Source organism: Phaethon aethereus (assembly GCF_964289735.1).
Source record: "Phaethon aethereus genome assembly, chromosome: 9".
NCBI classification, from domain to species: domain Eukaryota; kingdom Metazoa; phylum Chordata; class Aves; order Phaethontiformes; family Phaethontidae; genus Phaethon; species Phaethon aethereus.
This window is the reverse complement of record NC_138585.1, coordinates 10,736,730-10,752,049: the sequence shown is the minus strand read 5'-3', so window position 1 is coordinate 10,752,049 and position 15,320 is coordinate 10,736,730. Positions and strand designations below refer to the sequence as shown.

At 37.7% G+C, this 15,320-nt stretch overlaps 1 protein-coding gene across 1 annotated transcript in view; it reads left to right on the top strand.

The window, feature by feature from the left end:
• COL4A4 (collagen type IV alpha 4 chain) overlaps positions 1-15,320 on the top strand; it is a 70,516-nt gene that overhangs the window by 16,339 nt on the left and 38,857 nt on the right. The window contains exons 4-16 of the mRNA XM_082003362.1: positions 593-727; positions 1,631-1,675; positions 3,334-3,450; positions 6,297-6,365; positions 6,587-6,622; positions 7,371-7,433; positions 7,914-7,949; positions 8,126-8,167; positions 9,122-9,202; positions 10,469-10,522; positions 11,755-11,814; positions 12,396-12,440; positions 13,506-13,559. Of these exons, the coding sequence (XP_081859488.1) occupies positions 593-727; positions 1,631-1,675; positions 3,334-3,450; positions 6,297-6,365; positions 6,587-6,622; positions 7,371-7,433; positions 7,914-7,949; positions 8,126-8,167; positions 9,122-9,202; positions 10,469-10,522; positions 11,755-11,814; positions 12,396-12,440; positions 13,506-13,559 (837 nt within the window). The remainder of the gene's footprint in view (positions 1-592; positions 728-1,630; positions 1,676-3,333; positions 3,451-6,296; positions 6,366-6,586; positions 6,623-7,370; positions 7,434-7,913; positions 7,950-8,125; positions 8,168-9,121; positions 9,203-10,468; positions 10,523-11,754; positions 11,815-12,395; positions 12,441-13,505; positions 13,560-15,320) is intronic.

Here is a 15,320-nt window from a genome sequence, read left to right as displayed (position 1 = left end):
AAATAATTTTAACACAATCTATTAAAATTGATACTTTCTGTAAATGTTGGCTAATAACTATCATTTTTTTCTGCAGGAAACTTCACAACTTTTAAATAAGGCATTAAGATCTGAGAGTGATGATGGAAGATAGAAAAACTTAAGATAATGAGCATATAGTGTGACTTAAAAGAAAGAGGGAACTCTCTCAATTTGTTCTAGTTGTCTACAAAGTCTCTTTGTCGAAAATGAGCCATCATTCCTCTGATGGCAAAAAGATGATGCTCAGTGGAGTCTTATGCTTGTAGGCGGCGATACTTACATTGGTAGAGCCAGGAAGACGTGCAGTTTATCCCCGGCATCTCAGAGAGGTGGTGCTGGAGACCTGATGAAGGTGAAAAGAATTATCACCTTGAGCAAGTTGTTAAATTTGAAAGTCGTGTTCCTATAGCATCTAATGCATGGAACAGATCTGCAAGCTGTACAGCAAGCTGTTTTGAATCATGAGTGTGTATACATAGTAAGCCTCGTTTTATACATACAGCCATCTCTGAAATGCAGCCTGCTGCGAGGTTTACAGCAGGAGTCATTCACTTCTTTGGACTCTTTTCAGGGTCAGCCTGGTGAGCTGGGAGCTCAAGGTCCAATTGGGTCCTTGGGATCTACAGGACCAGCTGGTCTGCCAGGAGAAAAAGGACAGAGAGGTGAGAATGGGCAGCCTGGGACAGCTGGAGAAAAAGGTGATAAGGTAGGAAACACCATAGACAGCTCTTTTAGGTGTATACAGTACGTAATGTTAAATATTGACAAGTGAAACACAACTTGAATGATCAAAAAGCATTTGCCAAACTATACTCTTGCTCACACAAAATTCTCACTGAAATTATTACAGCTTTCTTTGAAGAAAATGTTTCAGGGAATTTTTGCTGTGAATTGAAAAATTAGAATTGTCAGAAGACATAAAATAAAATGAAACAGACCCAGTCTCTAATTGCTATATACCACGTCATCCTCCTCAGCCTCAAAGGTGGCTGTGGGAGGAATATGGAGCTGTTGAGAGGGAGTATGGTGCTTTTGAAAGTGCTGTAAACCGAACAGAATTTTATTACCACTTACGGAGCATGAATTGCAGTTCAGGTCCATGTCTTTCATAGCTGTACAGTCCCTATACTTGGTTGTTGGTACATTATATTAGTTTTAATGGTCTAATTCCACTGATCTCAGCGAATGACTGAAATCACTCGTGTCAGTATCTAGCACACCTGAAATGTAAACCCTGTAAATAGAAATTGTGCTGCTGCTATGATCAAAACAGGAGCAGGGATGTGAATTTGTCTACAGAATTATTTTATAAATTATAGGAAACTTCCCCTTCTCTTTTATAATCTTTGGAGAATTAATGAGTATGAGAGTTAGAAATTTGACCTGTACTGTACCATCTGTTGCATGGGTAGCTATTGGCACTAGTCTACTGCTAAGCCTGTATAACTTTTTTCAGATATTTATTTCTGATAATTATGGCTTTTGATTCATAGTTCAAACAAGACTGCGTTTTGTTTCTTGCTATATAGTATCACATATTCTTGTTTTTCATTCTTTTTAAGAGTTAATGACCTCAGCAACTTTGTTTTTTCATGTCTCCTGTTTTTAGGGCCCAACTGGAGTCCCAGGATTTCCTGGTTTAGATGGTGTTCCTGTATGTATTGAATGAATATTGCTTTATAAAAATTACAGTTTCTATAAAGTCATAGCAAGTCCTCTGCTAGAATAATACACTCAGTAAATTGTTTGGCTTTATACCCATTGATATCATGTCACCTGCAGAATTATGTGTTTTGCAAAATTGTAAAATAGCCAGGGTAACTTCAGCTGTGTTTACTATTGATAACAAATGCCTCAAAATCCCAACCAGGTAAGTACATAATTTTCATGCAGGAGTGGAGCAGTGAAGGTAGAGACTAGACCATGTCCATGCAGCATGTGTCAGTGCTAGGATTAAAAACAATGAGTTTATTTTCTCAGGCTTCAGAGCAGGCTGTAGTCTGCTTGCTGCATTCTTAACATGTCTGAAAGTATCTCAAATGATGTACTGTTTTCTATTCAAACATTCTGATTTTTGCTTGTAGTGCTTTGTGGGAAAAAAAAGCAACCATAGTCCAATAATTTTAACCTGAATAGGGACTGAAAAAGGATCCTAAATATATCTTTATAAGCATGTAATTATATGTTTTCTGAATGTCTTCTTCAGTGTGGAAATAGGTGTGGTAAAAGAAAGATTCTCTCTGATTTTTAAAAATGCTGTTTATTAGAACTGAATTCCTATGCTGTTATTAGTTTCATATGGATCAAACAAAGTCAAAATGTTGAATTTTGAAAGTGAAAACAGAACCAGAAACTAAGTGGGTGTCTTAGCATCTGCTTGTCAGCTGTCCACACTTGACAATGGGCCTATTGCCAGAATGTCTGTATAATGTAGAGGTCACAAGGCCAAAATTTAGCACAAAAAAGAAGTGCTCCCAAGAAATTTTTATTCTTTTTGTGAAAAATGTTAATTAACAGTGTCCAGAAATTGGGATGAAGAACCTTAAGGATAGGAAGAAGGTAAAATTGGCAAAAACACTTCAGACAAATGGTCAGGATACTCCCCTGATGGTTTTTCAGAATCAAACCAAAACAAAAAAATTTGGGTCAAAATTACTATTGCTCCCTTATAAAAATGTTTAATTCTGATAATAATTTTTACTCTGGTGGAAAGCTCAGTCCAATGGAAGTCCCACTGTTTCTATTGCCTAGTGTCTCATTTGTAGTAGAACCAACCCCTATCTGGACATTGCTTAGTTCTTGCTAGGTTAGAAAACCACTTCCTTAATTCTTGAATGTATAGTCATAATCTCTGCAATTACTGTATGCTTGAGTCAAGCTGGAACCTGTTTTTCCTTGTGTTATCAATTAAAAAATATGATGCTGCTTGAGATGACTTTTGTATATTTCTTCAGCTTTTCTTTACAGCCACAAGAAAGGTTATAGTTAGAGGGCTAGAGTCTGCTTTCTCTGAGAAGATAGCACATTACTTTTTGACTACAGTGAGAGCTTAGTCTGGCCCTCTTAACCCTGTTATATTTGCTGTGCATCAGAGAACAAGATAGAGAATACTTGTGTAATTTTTTATACATGAAAAAAATTCTATTGATCACAATAGAAAACATTTTTAATGCAAAGAGTATGAAGCTGGGACCACTGTGAGATGTCCTCTGTTTCAGATCTGAGATGCTTGATTCTGAACTGTTTTGTTAATTAAAAAAGTAGTTCCCTATTTATCATGGTGTGTATCTCAAATATGAAACTGTCTTTCAGGGATTACCAGGAAGTGAAGGACCCAGGGGCAAGCGTGGTTTAGATGGCTGCAATGGCTCAAGAGGAGATCCAGGATTTCCAGGCGAAAATGGTTATATTGGGCCAAGAGGTCCTTATGTATGTGAAAGGCTTTACTACTATTTAGGAATACTGTGTATGTACATTTCCCCTCCAAGCTAACAGCACTTAAAATGAAAGGAGTTTCAGACTATGGCACTAGCTTTACACTGCACAATGAATTTCCAGGCATTCTTAGTAAGGTTAATGGGAGTGAAGGACACTTGGTGCCTTAACAGATTAAGTTTAAGCTTCAATGAGAAATAAGTTCCCATATCCTTAAAGTATATATATCTACCTTGAGAATTAAATTCTGCTTTGTTTCCCCAGTACATAACCACACCAAAGCTAATACCGTTTCATGGAAGTACAACGGAGAGGGAGTAGCTTGAAACCATCATACCATTTATCAATACTTGAAATTTCTTAAAAGCCTTAATAGTAGGGACATACCTGACATGAATTAGCAATAAGTGGAAGCTTCAACAAGTTTAACTCCTATAACACTTGAAGATTTTAGTGGTTGGTCACACAAGTGTATTAGGAGATGTCTTACAAATTTATGTGCCACTTTTTACACATACCTGTTCATAACTGCTGCTCTGTGCACACCTAATCTTGCCTGGGTGTTTATATGTAGAGATCATTTCAGTTAAAATGTTTAAAAATAGCACTTCAATATTGTTTACTTTTGCTGTTAAAATGGAAAGCATTTTAAAATTGTTTGAATAGTTGTGTTAGCAGTGCTAACAATTCTTCTAATGAAGATAAAATACAGATTCATGTCAGTAAAGGCATATAAATTACTGTAACTCCAAAGAAATTTTGCTGGATAGATCTAGTCCCAAGTCTTTGACTTTTCGTGGAAATGGGTTTTAGTTCTGAATGATTAATAGCTGATTAGTTGGTCTAAGATCTTCCCTGAAATTTTCTAAGTAAAACAATGAAAGCAAGTGCAATTTACATGAAAAGTCAAATGTGTTTAGTAGGAGCTAAATAAGATGCTGATTCAGCCATAGGGAATCAAAAAATGTGCGGTGGGTGCCAGAGTGAAAAGATGTTATCAAAATATAGCAATTAGAAAAAATATACAATTTTAGTCTTGGACCTGTAATAAACGCTATGAAATACAAAACCTGATAAAAACTTGGCAATAACCACATTTGTTACACTTCTTAAAGTAACTCATTAACCCTCCAAATGGTAAAATGACTTCCGCTCGAGCTCTGAATTTTACCTGTATGTTCTTATTTATTATGGCTTTCAAAATAGAGTCTTGCCTTTTGTAATTAGCCAAATGACATAAAGGAAAAATGAGGCATGGGACAAATTACAGCATAAATTCTCCCAATTCCAGGGGAATGCTCTTTGGCAGGCCTAGAAAAGTATTTGCAACCTACAAAGAATGGGAGACACAACAGGCATGTAGCCTTGGATATGCACACTAAAATTGCAGTGCAAATTAATTCAGCTACCCAGAAAAATGACATAGTAGCCATATTTGCTTGTGTACAAGAATGCTATTCCAACCACTCTATGCAATTTCCTATTTTTAAATCAATTTGTTGCACCAAGTACCCACTTGACTATGTATTACAGCTAACATTTTTGTTATTTATAATGTTGTCCCATATAATTTTATTTAACACTATATACATATTTGTAGCTTTACTTCCATTACCTTGTAGAATCTTTACATTTACCTCACCAATAAATTGGAATAGAGAGTAGTTTCTGTTTGTAAGCCCTTACCTAAATCATGTGGAAGGTAAAAACCGGAATCTAATAAGGATGTTTTATTACACAGGAGATCACATGTAAAATAACTAAAGAAAAAGTTTTTGATGTGTTTAATGTATTCCCTAGCAGCTGTTGTTTGACCTGTAATCTGCATGCAGTCTACTGTAGCTATATCCAGCTGCAGGCAGCTGTAACTCTTCTTTATATTGTACCATTCCAGGGATAAGTACTTTCCCTGTTTCATTCTGACTTCAGGATTTGAGCAGCCAGTGTATAATATCAGGAAACCAGTACAGTTTTAAAGTGGTTAAATTCTGTGAAAAACAGTATCCCATTTTATTGAAATCAATAGTTAAGTGGTTATAGGCTTCAGTTAAATTATATCCAGTATGTTTGGATTTCAAATGAGAAAACTTCAGAAATAATGTCTTAATATAGCTGTTCTTCAGACATATACATATCATACTCTTAACAATCAATTGAGCATTACAATTAAATGTAGCAGAAGTGGTCATCTGCTCCTGCTAAGTCAGATTGAGGGTTTGAGGGTGCTGAGATTGGCAGTTTTATAAAGGACTCCACAGCATGTACCATGGGAACTTATTTTTTTTTTAAAAAAGGGCCTTTAGGCATCAGATTATTTTTTTTAATAGACTGAGAAACACATTTCCTAGTAGATGGAAATGTTGAATATCATGCATGTAACACAGTCTATACTTTAAGCTTTTTAACTGTATGCAGATTCACACTAAATTCTTCTAAATCACAGCATGAGCTTTTGGAGAAGGCAGAGTGCTAATACTTAAAGCCACTGACTCACTGAAAGAAAAGGTAAGCACGTTGATATACATGATACTAAAGGCAAGATTTGTGAAGATTGTAGAATATTGAAGTACTCAAGAGCCAAGGAGCATCTAACAGAGCAGGAGTCTTGAAGCTGTGAGGAGCTGTTTTGCTCAATTGTACAGAAGGCATTTTTACTTTTAAGGGTCTTGTTAGATAGAACAACTGCAAAATGCTCATGCAGTGATGGTGGTTCTAGGGGATTACCTAGTGATGTATGGGCACCAGAAAAGCACAGCCTGAGAAATTATCATTCAATTTCCATAGAAATGTAGGATATCAGTAAGCAGATCATGTTTTAAAAGACTTTTTTTTCTTTAAAGGGAGATCCAGGGCAAAAAGGAGAAAAAGGAAATCCAGTGTATGTTTCACATTTTGGAAAAGGACCTCCAGTAAGTATCTGATTGTAAGAAAAAAATAACTTGTAGGAAAACATGTATGGTAAATGTTTTTCTTCGCAGAACTCCTCACTGTTTAATAAAGCTTCGTACAAAAAGATTAAAAGCAAATATACAACGGGAACAGATAGCTTCTGATCTTAATAGCTATAAAGTTAGAAAATACCCACAACAAAGCTTGTAATGATTCATTTACTAAATGGTTGTCATTACAGGGAGACAGAGGTGATCCTGGACCCCCTGGCATGCCTGTAAGTACAGTCAGTGGGTTCTATACATGCTTTTTGTCTGGAAGATCTTTCAAATTTTCTTAGTAAAGAAATATTGGGGTTTCTCCCTGCCTACATTAAGTAGCAAAATCCCAGAATAAAGTCTAACAATCATCGAGTCCCTGTAGTCTGCCCCATGACTAGTTCATGCTGGCTGAAAAGGAGCAGAAACAGACCATACCCATTTGCATTAGCTGTGCATTGAGCAGTTGTCGCTCTGGTACTCACAGTTTGCAGAATATTTCCTCCATGAAATTCAAGAGGCATAGAGATGTGACACCTTCTTCAACAGTATCTGGTATCTCCCAAGAACATGTAGCACACTACCATATTTTGGCCATAAAAACATGTGAGAAGAGAGAGTTTCATTTTGTTGCTGACTCACACTCTTAATAGCTTTGGGTTCCTCTTCTCATGCATTTCAGAAAAATATTCACTGATGAACTGTATTGAGTCCCCACACTGTAGAACAATTACTGACAAAGTATTCTTTCAATCCATTAATAACACATAACTGTGCAGTGTCTGTACAGTATTATCCAGAAACTGATGCTGAGCTGCTCTTGTGACAGTGAGGTTTCAGGCGTGGTATAAGCTTCAGGCTACAGGTGGAATGCAGTGGCCAGTAGCCTGAGTTCAAGGGATGCAGGCATTTTGGTGGGACTAGTTTTGTGGAGAAAAGGTTAAGCTCTTGGTATTTTCACAACAGACCTTTTGCCATCTTTTCCAGGGACCTAGAGGGTCAAGAGGTACAACGGGCCCATCTGGATACCCAGGCCATCCAGGCTTGCCTGTAAGATCACCACAGTTATACAGCCTTGCATTTTCAGGATATGCATAAATTCTGGTCTACCAGTTTTAGAACTTGCCTTAATGTGAATCCAAACCTAGAAATGATTTTTGAGACGGACGATAGAGAGATATTTTTGTCTTACCTTATGAGTTTGAAAGTTCAGGAATTGGAGCATATGTTGTTCCTTCCCATGGCTGCATGAACATGTTTCATCCTGGCAGTCTGTGGTCATGGAGGAATGCTGCTAGTGCTCTCTCCTTATTCCCTTTCCCCAAGGCCACCTTGTGGGACACAGAAAAGTGGGAAGCCAGAGTTCAGCCCTCCTGAAAGCAGTGACCAGGTGAAGTAAATTGCACTTTGGGATAGGTACATCCCAAGAGGAAATTCTGCCTCTAGGTGCTAGCGGCAAGAGGAGGTAATTTTCAAAGCAAAGCTGTCTCTAAATTAGACATATTAACTTGCATTCATTCTCTTTTAAAGGGTGTTCCAGGTTACCCTGGTTTGCCAGGTGAACAGGTAGGCAATGACTTTTCCTGGAGTTGTTAGTGAAATAATAGAGTAATTTATACAGATATTTTAAATGTCCCTTGTGGTTATTTGTTACCAAGTTTTTCAAAGGAGTTACTTGATTAAATTCTAGTGTCAGCATTTTATGATTATCTTCAAACTGTGTGCATTTTTTTGTCAATTAGGGAAATCCAGGTATTGGTGTGGATGGACAAAAGGGGGAGCCGGTAAGAAAACAAATATTATTAAATATATTATTGCTGTAGAATTAGAAGTATAATAGAGTCTTGTTGTGTTCCCTGGAACCCAATCATTTGTGGCTGTGTGCTCCCATTAATAATGTTAGAACAGAAGGTGAAGTAATGTAAGTTATTGAATCCAATAATTCTGTGCAGAAGTGATTCCTTCAGCAAGCTGCGCACAGGAATCAAGCATATTCTGGAGGTTTTGAAAAGCAACAGTCAAGATGTTGGTTAGCATTTACACAGCAATTACCTTCTGTACAGACACTGCCTAAATAATAACAACAGTGCCCTCCAATAACAGTGGCTGTACCAGATCAGTCGCTGAATCTCATCTCTTGCTATGTCCAGCAGCAGATGCCAAGGGTGTAAGAAAAGAATAAACATATAAATAATAGTTCTTCTCCCAGTCTCCACCTGTTAGCGTACTCAGGATTTATAGAACCAATGTGGAATATTTTATTTTTCTTCTATGAATTTTTCCAGTCACAAAATTCTTGCAAGTTTCTAACACGCACAATTTTCCATAGCAAATGAATAATTTCATCTTTAAATTCACAAAGCCTTGGAATTTAAGAAGGAACTGGAACACAAGAGACTGAATGTGCACACAAGATATTTGACAATCCTGTAACGATCTCCACAGCAGACTTGGAACAGGAGCCACGAGTACAGAGCTCTCATTTATTTCTTTAGCCATAACACTACTTTTAATGACTGAGGAGAATTGGAAGGGATTAAGTTTGTCAACCTTGCTCATCTGGGAAGATGGTAGAGAGGTTTACAGATCTCAGTACAAACCTTTATCTGTAGATATTAGTACATGTTCAATGAGTACAGAAATACATAGTGCTGTAATAAAACAGGAGAACATGCTGAGTCTCACTGAAACGACACATGGAACAGAATGTCTCTCTGCTGTTCCTTTGGCTTCCACAGGGCGACATTGGACTTCCTGGGCCGCCTGGGTCACCACTGTTAGTTGGACCTCCTGGAGCTCAGCTGTTCAAAGGAGAAAAGGTGTTAATTTGTCTTCATGTTTAACTGTGCTCAACTTGGCAAGTACAATCCTGTGATGTAATTTTTGCAAGGATGGCATAGGACAATTCTTTCTTTCTGTAATAAACCATCAGCTTCCGCAGAAATCCTGTGGTTCAGCACCCTACCTACAGGCTTTCAGGAGAGGAGAGCCCATGTGTACTTTAGCTCATGGCCTTGAGGAAAGACTGTCTTGATGCAGAAAGGAGATACTGCCTTTGCTTTGGTTTTCTTCACTTTTTGTCATTAGCAAATCATATTTCAGGTATCTCAGGTTAAGTTGGTTACTCCGGTATTGAATCTGTTCTGTGACTCTTGACTACCACTTTTATTTTTCACATCTTTGGCAATTATTCTCTTTGAGTTTTCTCCAATGTAATGTTTCCAACTATCAAGCCTAACTCCTCTCTAGGGTGCTCTTTTAATATGAAAATTAACTGTGATTTTGTTGTCTATTTTTAATGCAAGTTCCTGTTATTTACTTCAATATCACACCTACTGTAGGCACAGTTGTGTACCTTAAAACCTTAGAATGTTCATTTAAAAAGATCAAAAGTTACAAAAACTGCATTATGGAGCCCTATATTGCAGTGTTTATGTCCTCAAGTCTGATTTGCCCAAATACAGAGATGAACAGGTGAATTTGGCCTTGGCAGCCCCTTGCAGCCTCAACTCAGGGAACTAATAGGTTTCACATGTTGGATCTTAGGCTTTGATTATGCAAACAGTTGCTATGTACAGGTGTACAAGGAAGAGGGAAGGGACCAAAAGAACTTACATAAACTCCCCATGTTACTGCAAAGTGTAACATACGCTGCTGTGCAGCACACAACATGAGCACGACCATGCAGCCAGCCATGCATCCCATTCGGATTGGGGCTATACACAAAAGTGTAGATTTATCCATGTGAATACTCACATCAAACTAAATAGAGCAGCAAACAAAAAAAGAACTACCCTCATGCAAGTTTGCAGGAACAAAGCCCAGATTAGCAGGTCACTGCAAGTGAAAAGATACATCTATCTCACTTCACAGTCATTATGCTGGTTTGACAGCGTTAACAGAAATAAAAATCAGTACATAATTGTTCTTCTTGTTTTCTTTCCGCCTAGTACATCTAGAGGAACAGGCCCAGTGCTTAAGAGTATACTATTTAACAGTTGTAATTCAGAACAGGACTTAAAAAAAGTTAAACAGCACACAGTCCTGCGCATTAATATACACAAAAACTTTCCTTGTACCCATAGGGCCAAAAAGGACTACCTGGGGTAACAGGATACAGAGGGCCACGTGGACCCAAAGTAAGTAATGTGGGTTTTTGTTTTTCATGGTGCTGGCAAAGTCCTTCTGTGGTTAAGTTAATCTTTTAAAGCACAAGGTGATGGAAGAAATAACAGCATTTGTGCTGTGAAATTTAATCACCATCTAAATCAATGTGAAAGCAAAAGTATTTCAAAACCCTTTGGAAAACCTTTCAGAGTCTGTTTTATACATACCTATTGAATATTGCCTGGTAGCGAAAGGTCAGTGCTGTTTCCAGGTGGGCTATTGACACGTAATATGTGGGGGGCTGCAAAGAAAATAGAAGCACTGATTATTTTTTCTCAAGAAGAGAAATAGAGAGGATCTGTATGTGTTCTTAATGGGGTGTGGTATGTTTCCCTAAGTATGTTAGGGAAAGACTTTACCTTCACATTAGGGATATCCTCAAAATTAGAGAAGGCAGAGCCACCTGTTTGGAGAAAGAATTGCTCTTTGCTATCTACTCTACATTTTCTTCTCTTTCTGTCAGCATGATTAATTTAAATATTGGTGTGCCAGTAGGGAGTTCCTGTCTGCTGAGCCGAAGCAGCCACGAAAAAGATTCTGGAGTCTTTATTGCTGATAGATTTGGAGGAGGAAAATCCACAGGCAGAAAACTACCAGATCTCAGAAACACAGAAGATAACTGGGGAGAAAAGAATGAGTCTAGTTTATGTTAAAAACATTTTTAGCTTTGTAGGCAAAAGAGAACAAATGAGAAGCCTGCACATCACATTTCTGAGTTCTAAGTCTAGCACTTTTTCAGAAATTCATTTTCCATTGTAAAAGGACCACTGTTACTTAACACTGGAAAAGGAGACAAAGCTGATCTTTTTATATCGGATTCACTTTGAAAAGAGTTGGGCTTTATATGCTTCCTCCAGTACTAGCTGTCCATGTAGAAAATAGTACACTTGTTAGTTATAAGCACAAACTGAGAAATTAACTGATGCAGCCCAAACAATGCCCAGAGCTTTAAAAAAATAAAAAATAAACTGCTGAAAGCACATTAAGCTTGGAGAAGAGACCATAGCAGGTTGCTTGTGTAACTGAAACTACATAGGCACTGCTAGTGGTGCTGTACGAAGTAAGCCTCAGTGATTGAGCCTAGTAAGTGAAACAAGATCCATTAACCTAATATATACATAATTTAATAAACATGCACAAAAATTTAAATTTAGGGCAAACTTCACTGAGCACGTTGTCTAACAAAGTATTTTGAATGCTCCAGGGTGTACCTGGGAGAGGAGAAAAGGGTGAAAAAGGCACTCCTGGATTCCCTGGATTGCAGGTAAGGAAGTTGCAGAATAAATTACTTCACGAATTCACTATAATTAGGTTCAGAATGTATTTGGCAGTTTAAGTTTGCATTTCCAAGGAAGATTTTAAGGGGTTTTTAAACTAATCTGTCATACTTTCTTTATAGAATATTTAGGAGTCCAGTCCTGGGACTGACACTGTCTCAGACTTAAATATAAGCTCATACAGACCTCTGTCCTTGGAAAGAAAGTAAATCTGTAGGGTTATGCTCTAAACATTTAGAGCTGCACAAGGCTGCTCTGGAGTAGCACAGTACTACCACAGTAATTGTAACGGATTCCATACATGCTGATGGCAATTTTTTACAGCAGGTTGTGCTTGATTTGCGTAACAGTGCTCACATGGAGCAACATGCCCACTACTGTGCTTAGTGCAATATGATAAGAAAATTGAGTGAAGATCTGTCTGGTTTACTTTGGTCTATAGTTCAAATTCATGCCCATCTCACTTAAAGTATTTGCAAACACTTTGTAAAATTTTTGGGAAATATTCCCTAATAATTATCTAAGGAACATCAACTGTTTTAGCTCACATTCTGCTTGTTTTTATCAGGGTAATCCTGGTTCTTATGGACCTGCAGGTTTTCCTGGAATGAAGGTAAGAAGACAAAAGTATAAGCCCCCCTGAACAGTGGGATCAGTGAGATTTGGTTTTCTGTGGATTTGTGCAGATTTGGAAGTTCCACATACTCGATAGCTCATATTGCATTCCTTCCTTTCTCTCCTGATACCTGTTACCACAGAAGTTATATAAACTCTTTGTCTTTGGATTTCTGCCACTCTCTGAAATTTGGCTAAAACTGATGGGATCTGAAGTTGCAAGCAGGAGGAAAAGCCAGTGGGACATGCATATAGCATGATGGAAAAGTTATGCAGCCTGTTAACTTTGCATGCCACGGAGATGTGTAAAGAATTACATATAATTTTGTGTTATATGCATGTTTTGCTCATCTTGCTGGCTCAAGAAATTCCAGTTTTGCTGTTGAGTCTGATAAATGTTAGTTATGAACTTACAACATCTTACTGGAGTAAAGAACAACAGATGTAGGTATATAGATCTACATCTTCCCCTTTTTCCTATCTCTTCTCCCCAGCTTATTTTCAAATCTAGTTAAGGTAATGATTATGCTATTCATAAATCACATGAATGTACAGATATTTGCATCTAGCGTTACGTTCCAGGTGACTGTTTTATCTGCAAAATTACTTTTTACTTTGTTTTTTACCACTGCCTACCTAAAGAGTTTGAATACTGGATGGATGACTATATTAGTAGATCATAGAAGGAGAGGAGGAGCTGATATGCAGCTGCTTTCCATGAATAATAGTTTAAGAGGGTCGGTCAGCAGGCAGCAAACCAATTTCAGCTGTATTAAGCAGACAGTCTATTAGAGTCTGCTGGTATGTATTCCAACTAGTTCTGTGCCCCAGCTACACTGAATCTACTGACCACTGTCTAAATAAGCTGGCGATACATATTGTGGGTTTGGTTTTTTTTCACAGAAGAGATTCTACGAAACTTACCATCTCTTGCACAAAATCCAGTTCTGAAACAAACTGCAGATGCTATTACAACATGACAGTATTGCCTTACTGGTTTTTGTTCAATTAATTATATTGTCGTAACAGATTAATGAAGTTATATTCATGTGATTCTTTCCAGGGAGAAACAGGATTTGCTGGTTTTCCTGGACAACCTGGCTATCCAGGCATACAGGTAAAAAAAACCCAAAACACAAACATGCATGCACATGCACACACACACACTCCTCTATATAAATGCTAGTGATTCCTCCTAAATGTACCTGCTTATCAGACCATTTCCTTTTATACAGTCATAATCACCTTTAAGATTTACTGTTTTCATGATAGTTATAGTTACTGAACACCGCAGTAGTAAATAACAATGTAAGTAAACATTCCTGCTTAGTGCATAATGAGAGTAGCAATTCCGTGTTGCCTACCACAGGAATTGGTTAATCCCAATTGCCAATAGTTACCTTTAACTATACCAGTATAGCTAGCTAATCCATGAATTGTAGTACTCTGCAAGTTATTCATGGTTGAGCTGCATTCCCCAGAGAGGTATGCTAGGTAAAGGAACCTGCGACTTAAGGAACAGTATAAACTTTGTGGTCTATGAACTAGTATAATAATTGGCACCAAAGGAGGTGGCAAAATTTGATTCAGATGGGCTTGTTTGCATGACTTACCAAAATATCTCTGCCTGTGTTCAACCTGTTCACATAAGTACTGAGATGCTTAACATAATGGAAATTGGACTCCTTCATACCAACTTTGTTTAAACATTTCCTACTTTGCTCACGTGGGTGATGCTAGCCATTTTTGTTTATTTTGCAATACATGCTGCTTTCCATTAGGGATTAGAAGTGTAGGTGTCACATCCGGGGAGCTTAGTAGTAGAAGAGAATATTCATCTGAACAGCACAGAAGAGATGCTTAATACAATTTCAGAAGACCCGGGTTCCGGTCTAGTGACATTTCAGGATATAAATTTATGCAATTATCTTCTGCAAAGTGCAGAACCAATGATCTTATTTGTAATGCTGACTACTAGATCATGTTGTAATTCTGACTGTCAAACAACAAAAACTTGAATGAAGGGAACCGTTATATTTTCTATGGAACCTACAATGCCAAAGCACATTCAGAATGAAAAAGACGTTCTGGATGCTACTCTAGAAGGAGCAAAGCAGCAGTGAGTCTAGCCAGGGGGAAAGTCTAGGGAGTCACTGGGATAGGGCCCAAGTGGTCAGCAGTGTATGAGCAAGAGAAGTGAAATGCTGCAACAGGGAAGGTGGGTAACAGGATCATCAGTAGAGACAGCAAGGTTGAAAAAGCTCAAAGTTATTACCACAAGACAGAGGACAAAATATTGCAGAAATTGTGACACTAATGAACTTGGCTCTAAGTATTCTGAAATACAAAAGTCAAGAAGTGTTTATTTCCCTCTGAAATGATCTTTTTGGTATAAAGCAGTAACTTTTCTTAAAGCACGATTAGTTGCATCTGTGAATTCAGAGGAATGACACTGAAAAGATTTGAGCAAGAATCACCTCTGTTACCAATTGAAGGTTACGATTAGAACACACTACATAATCTGTGATGACAAAAGGGAGTAAACTGTGGCTGGTCCAAACTTGCCATAAGTAGTGTACTGCTAAAGACACAGTTGAAAGCAGACAAATAAAAAGGAACAAAGAGGTTTTCAAGAAGCAGGTTTATAAATGAGAAATGACAAACACATGGAGTAAGTAAGTAAAAGTACAATAAAAACATCTGGTTTAGTCAGAGGCATACTTGTTTCAAAGTTTGGACTGCCAGGAGAGTGCTAGATCAGCTTCTTCAGCCAAGATTTCATTTATGTAGTCTTAGTTGGGTGGAAAAAAGATTGCCCATGGATGTTCATTTTTCTCCCATTTGCTCATTATCAGCTTCACAATAACGTGGGATCATT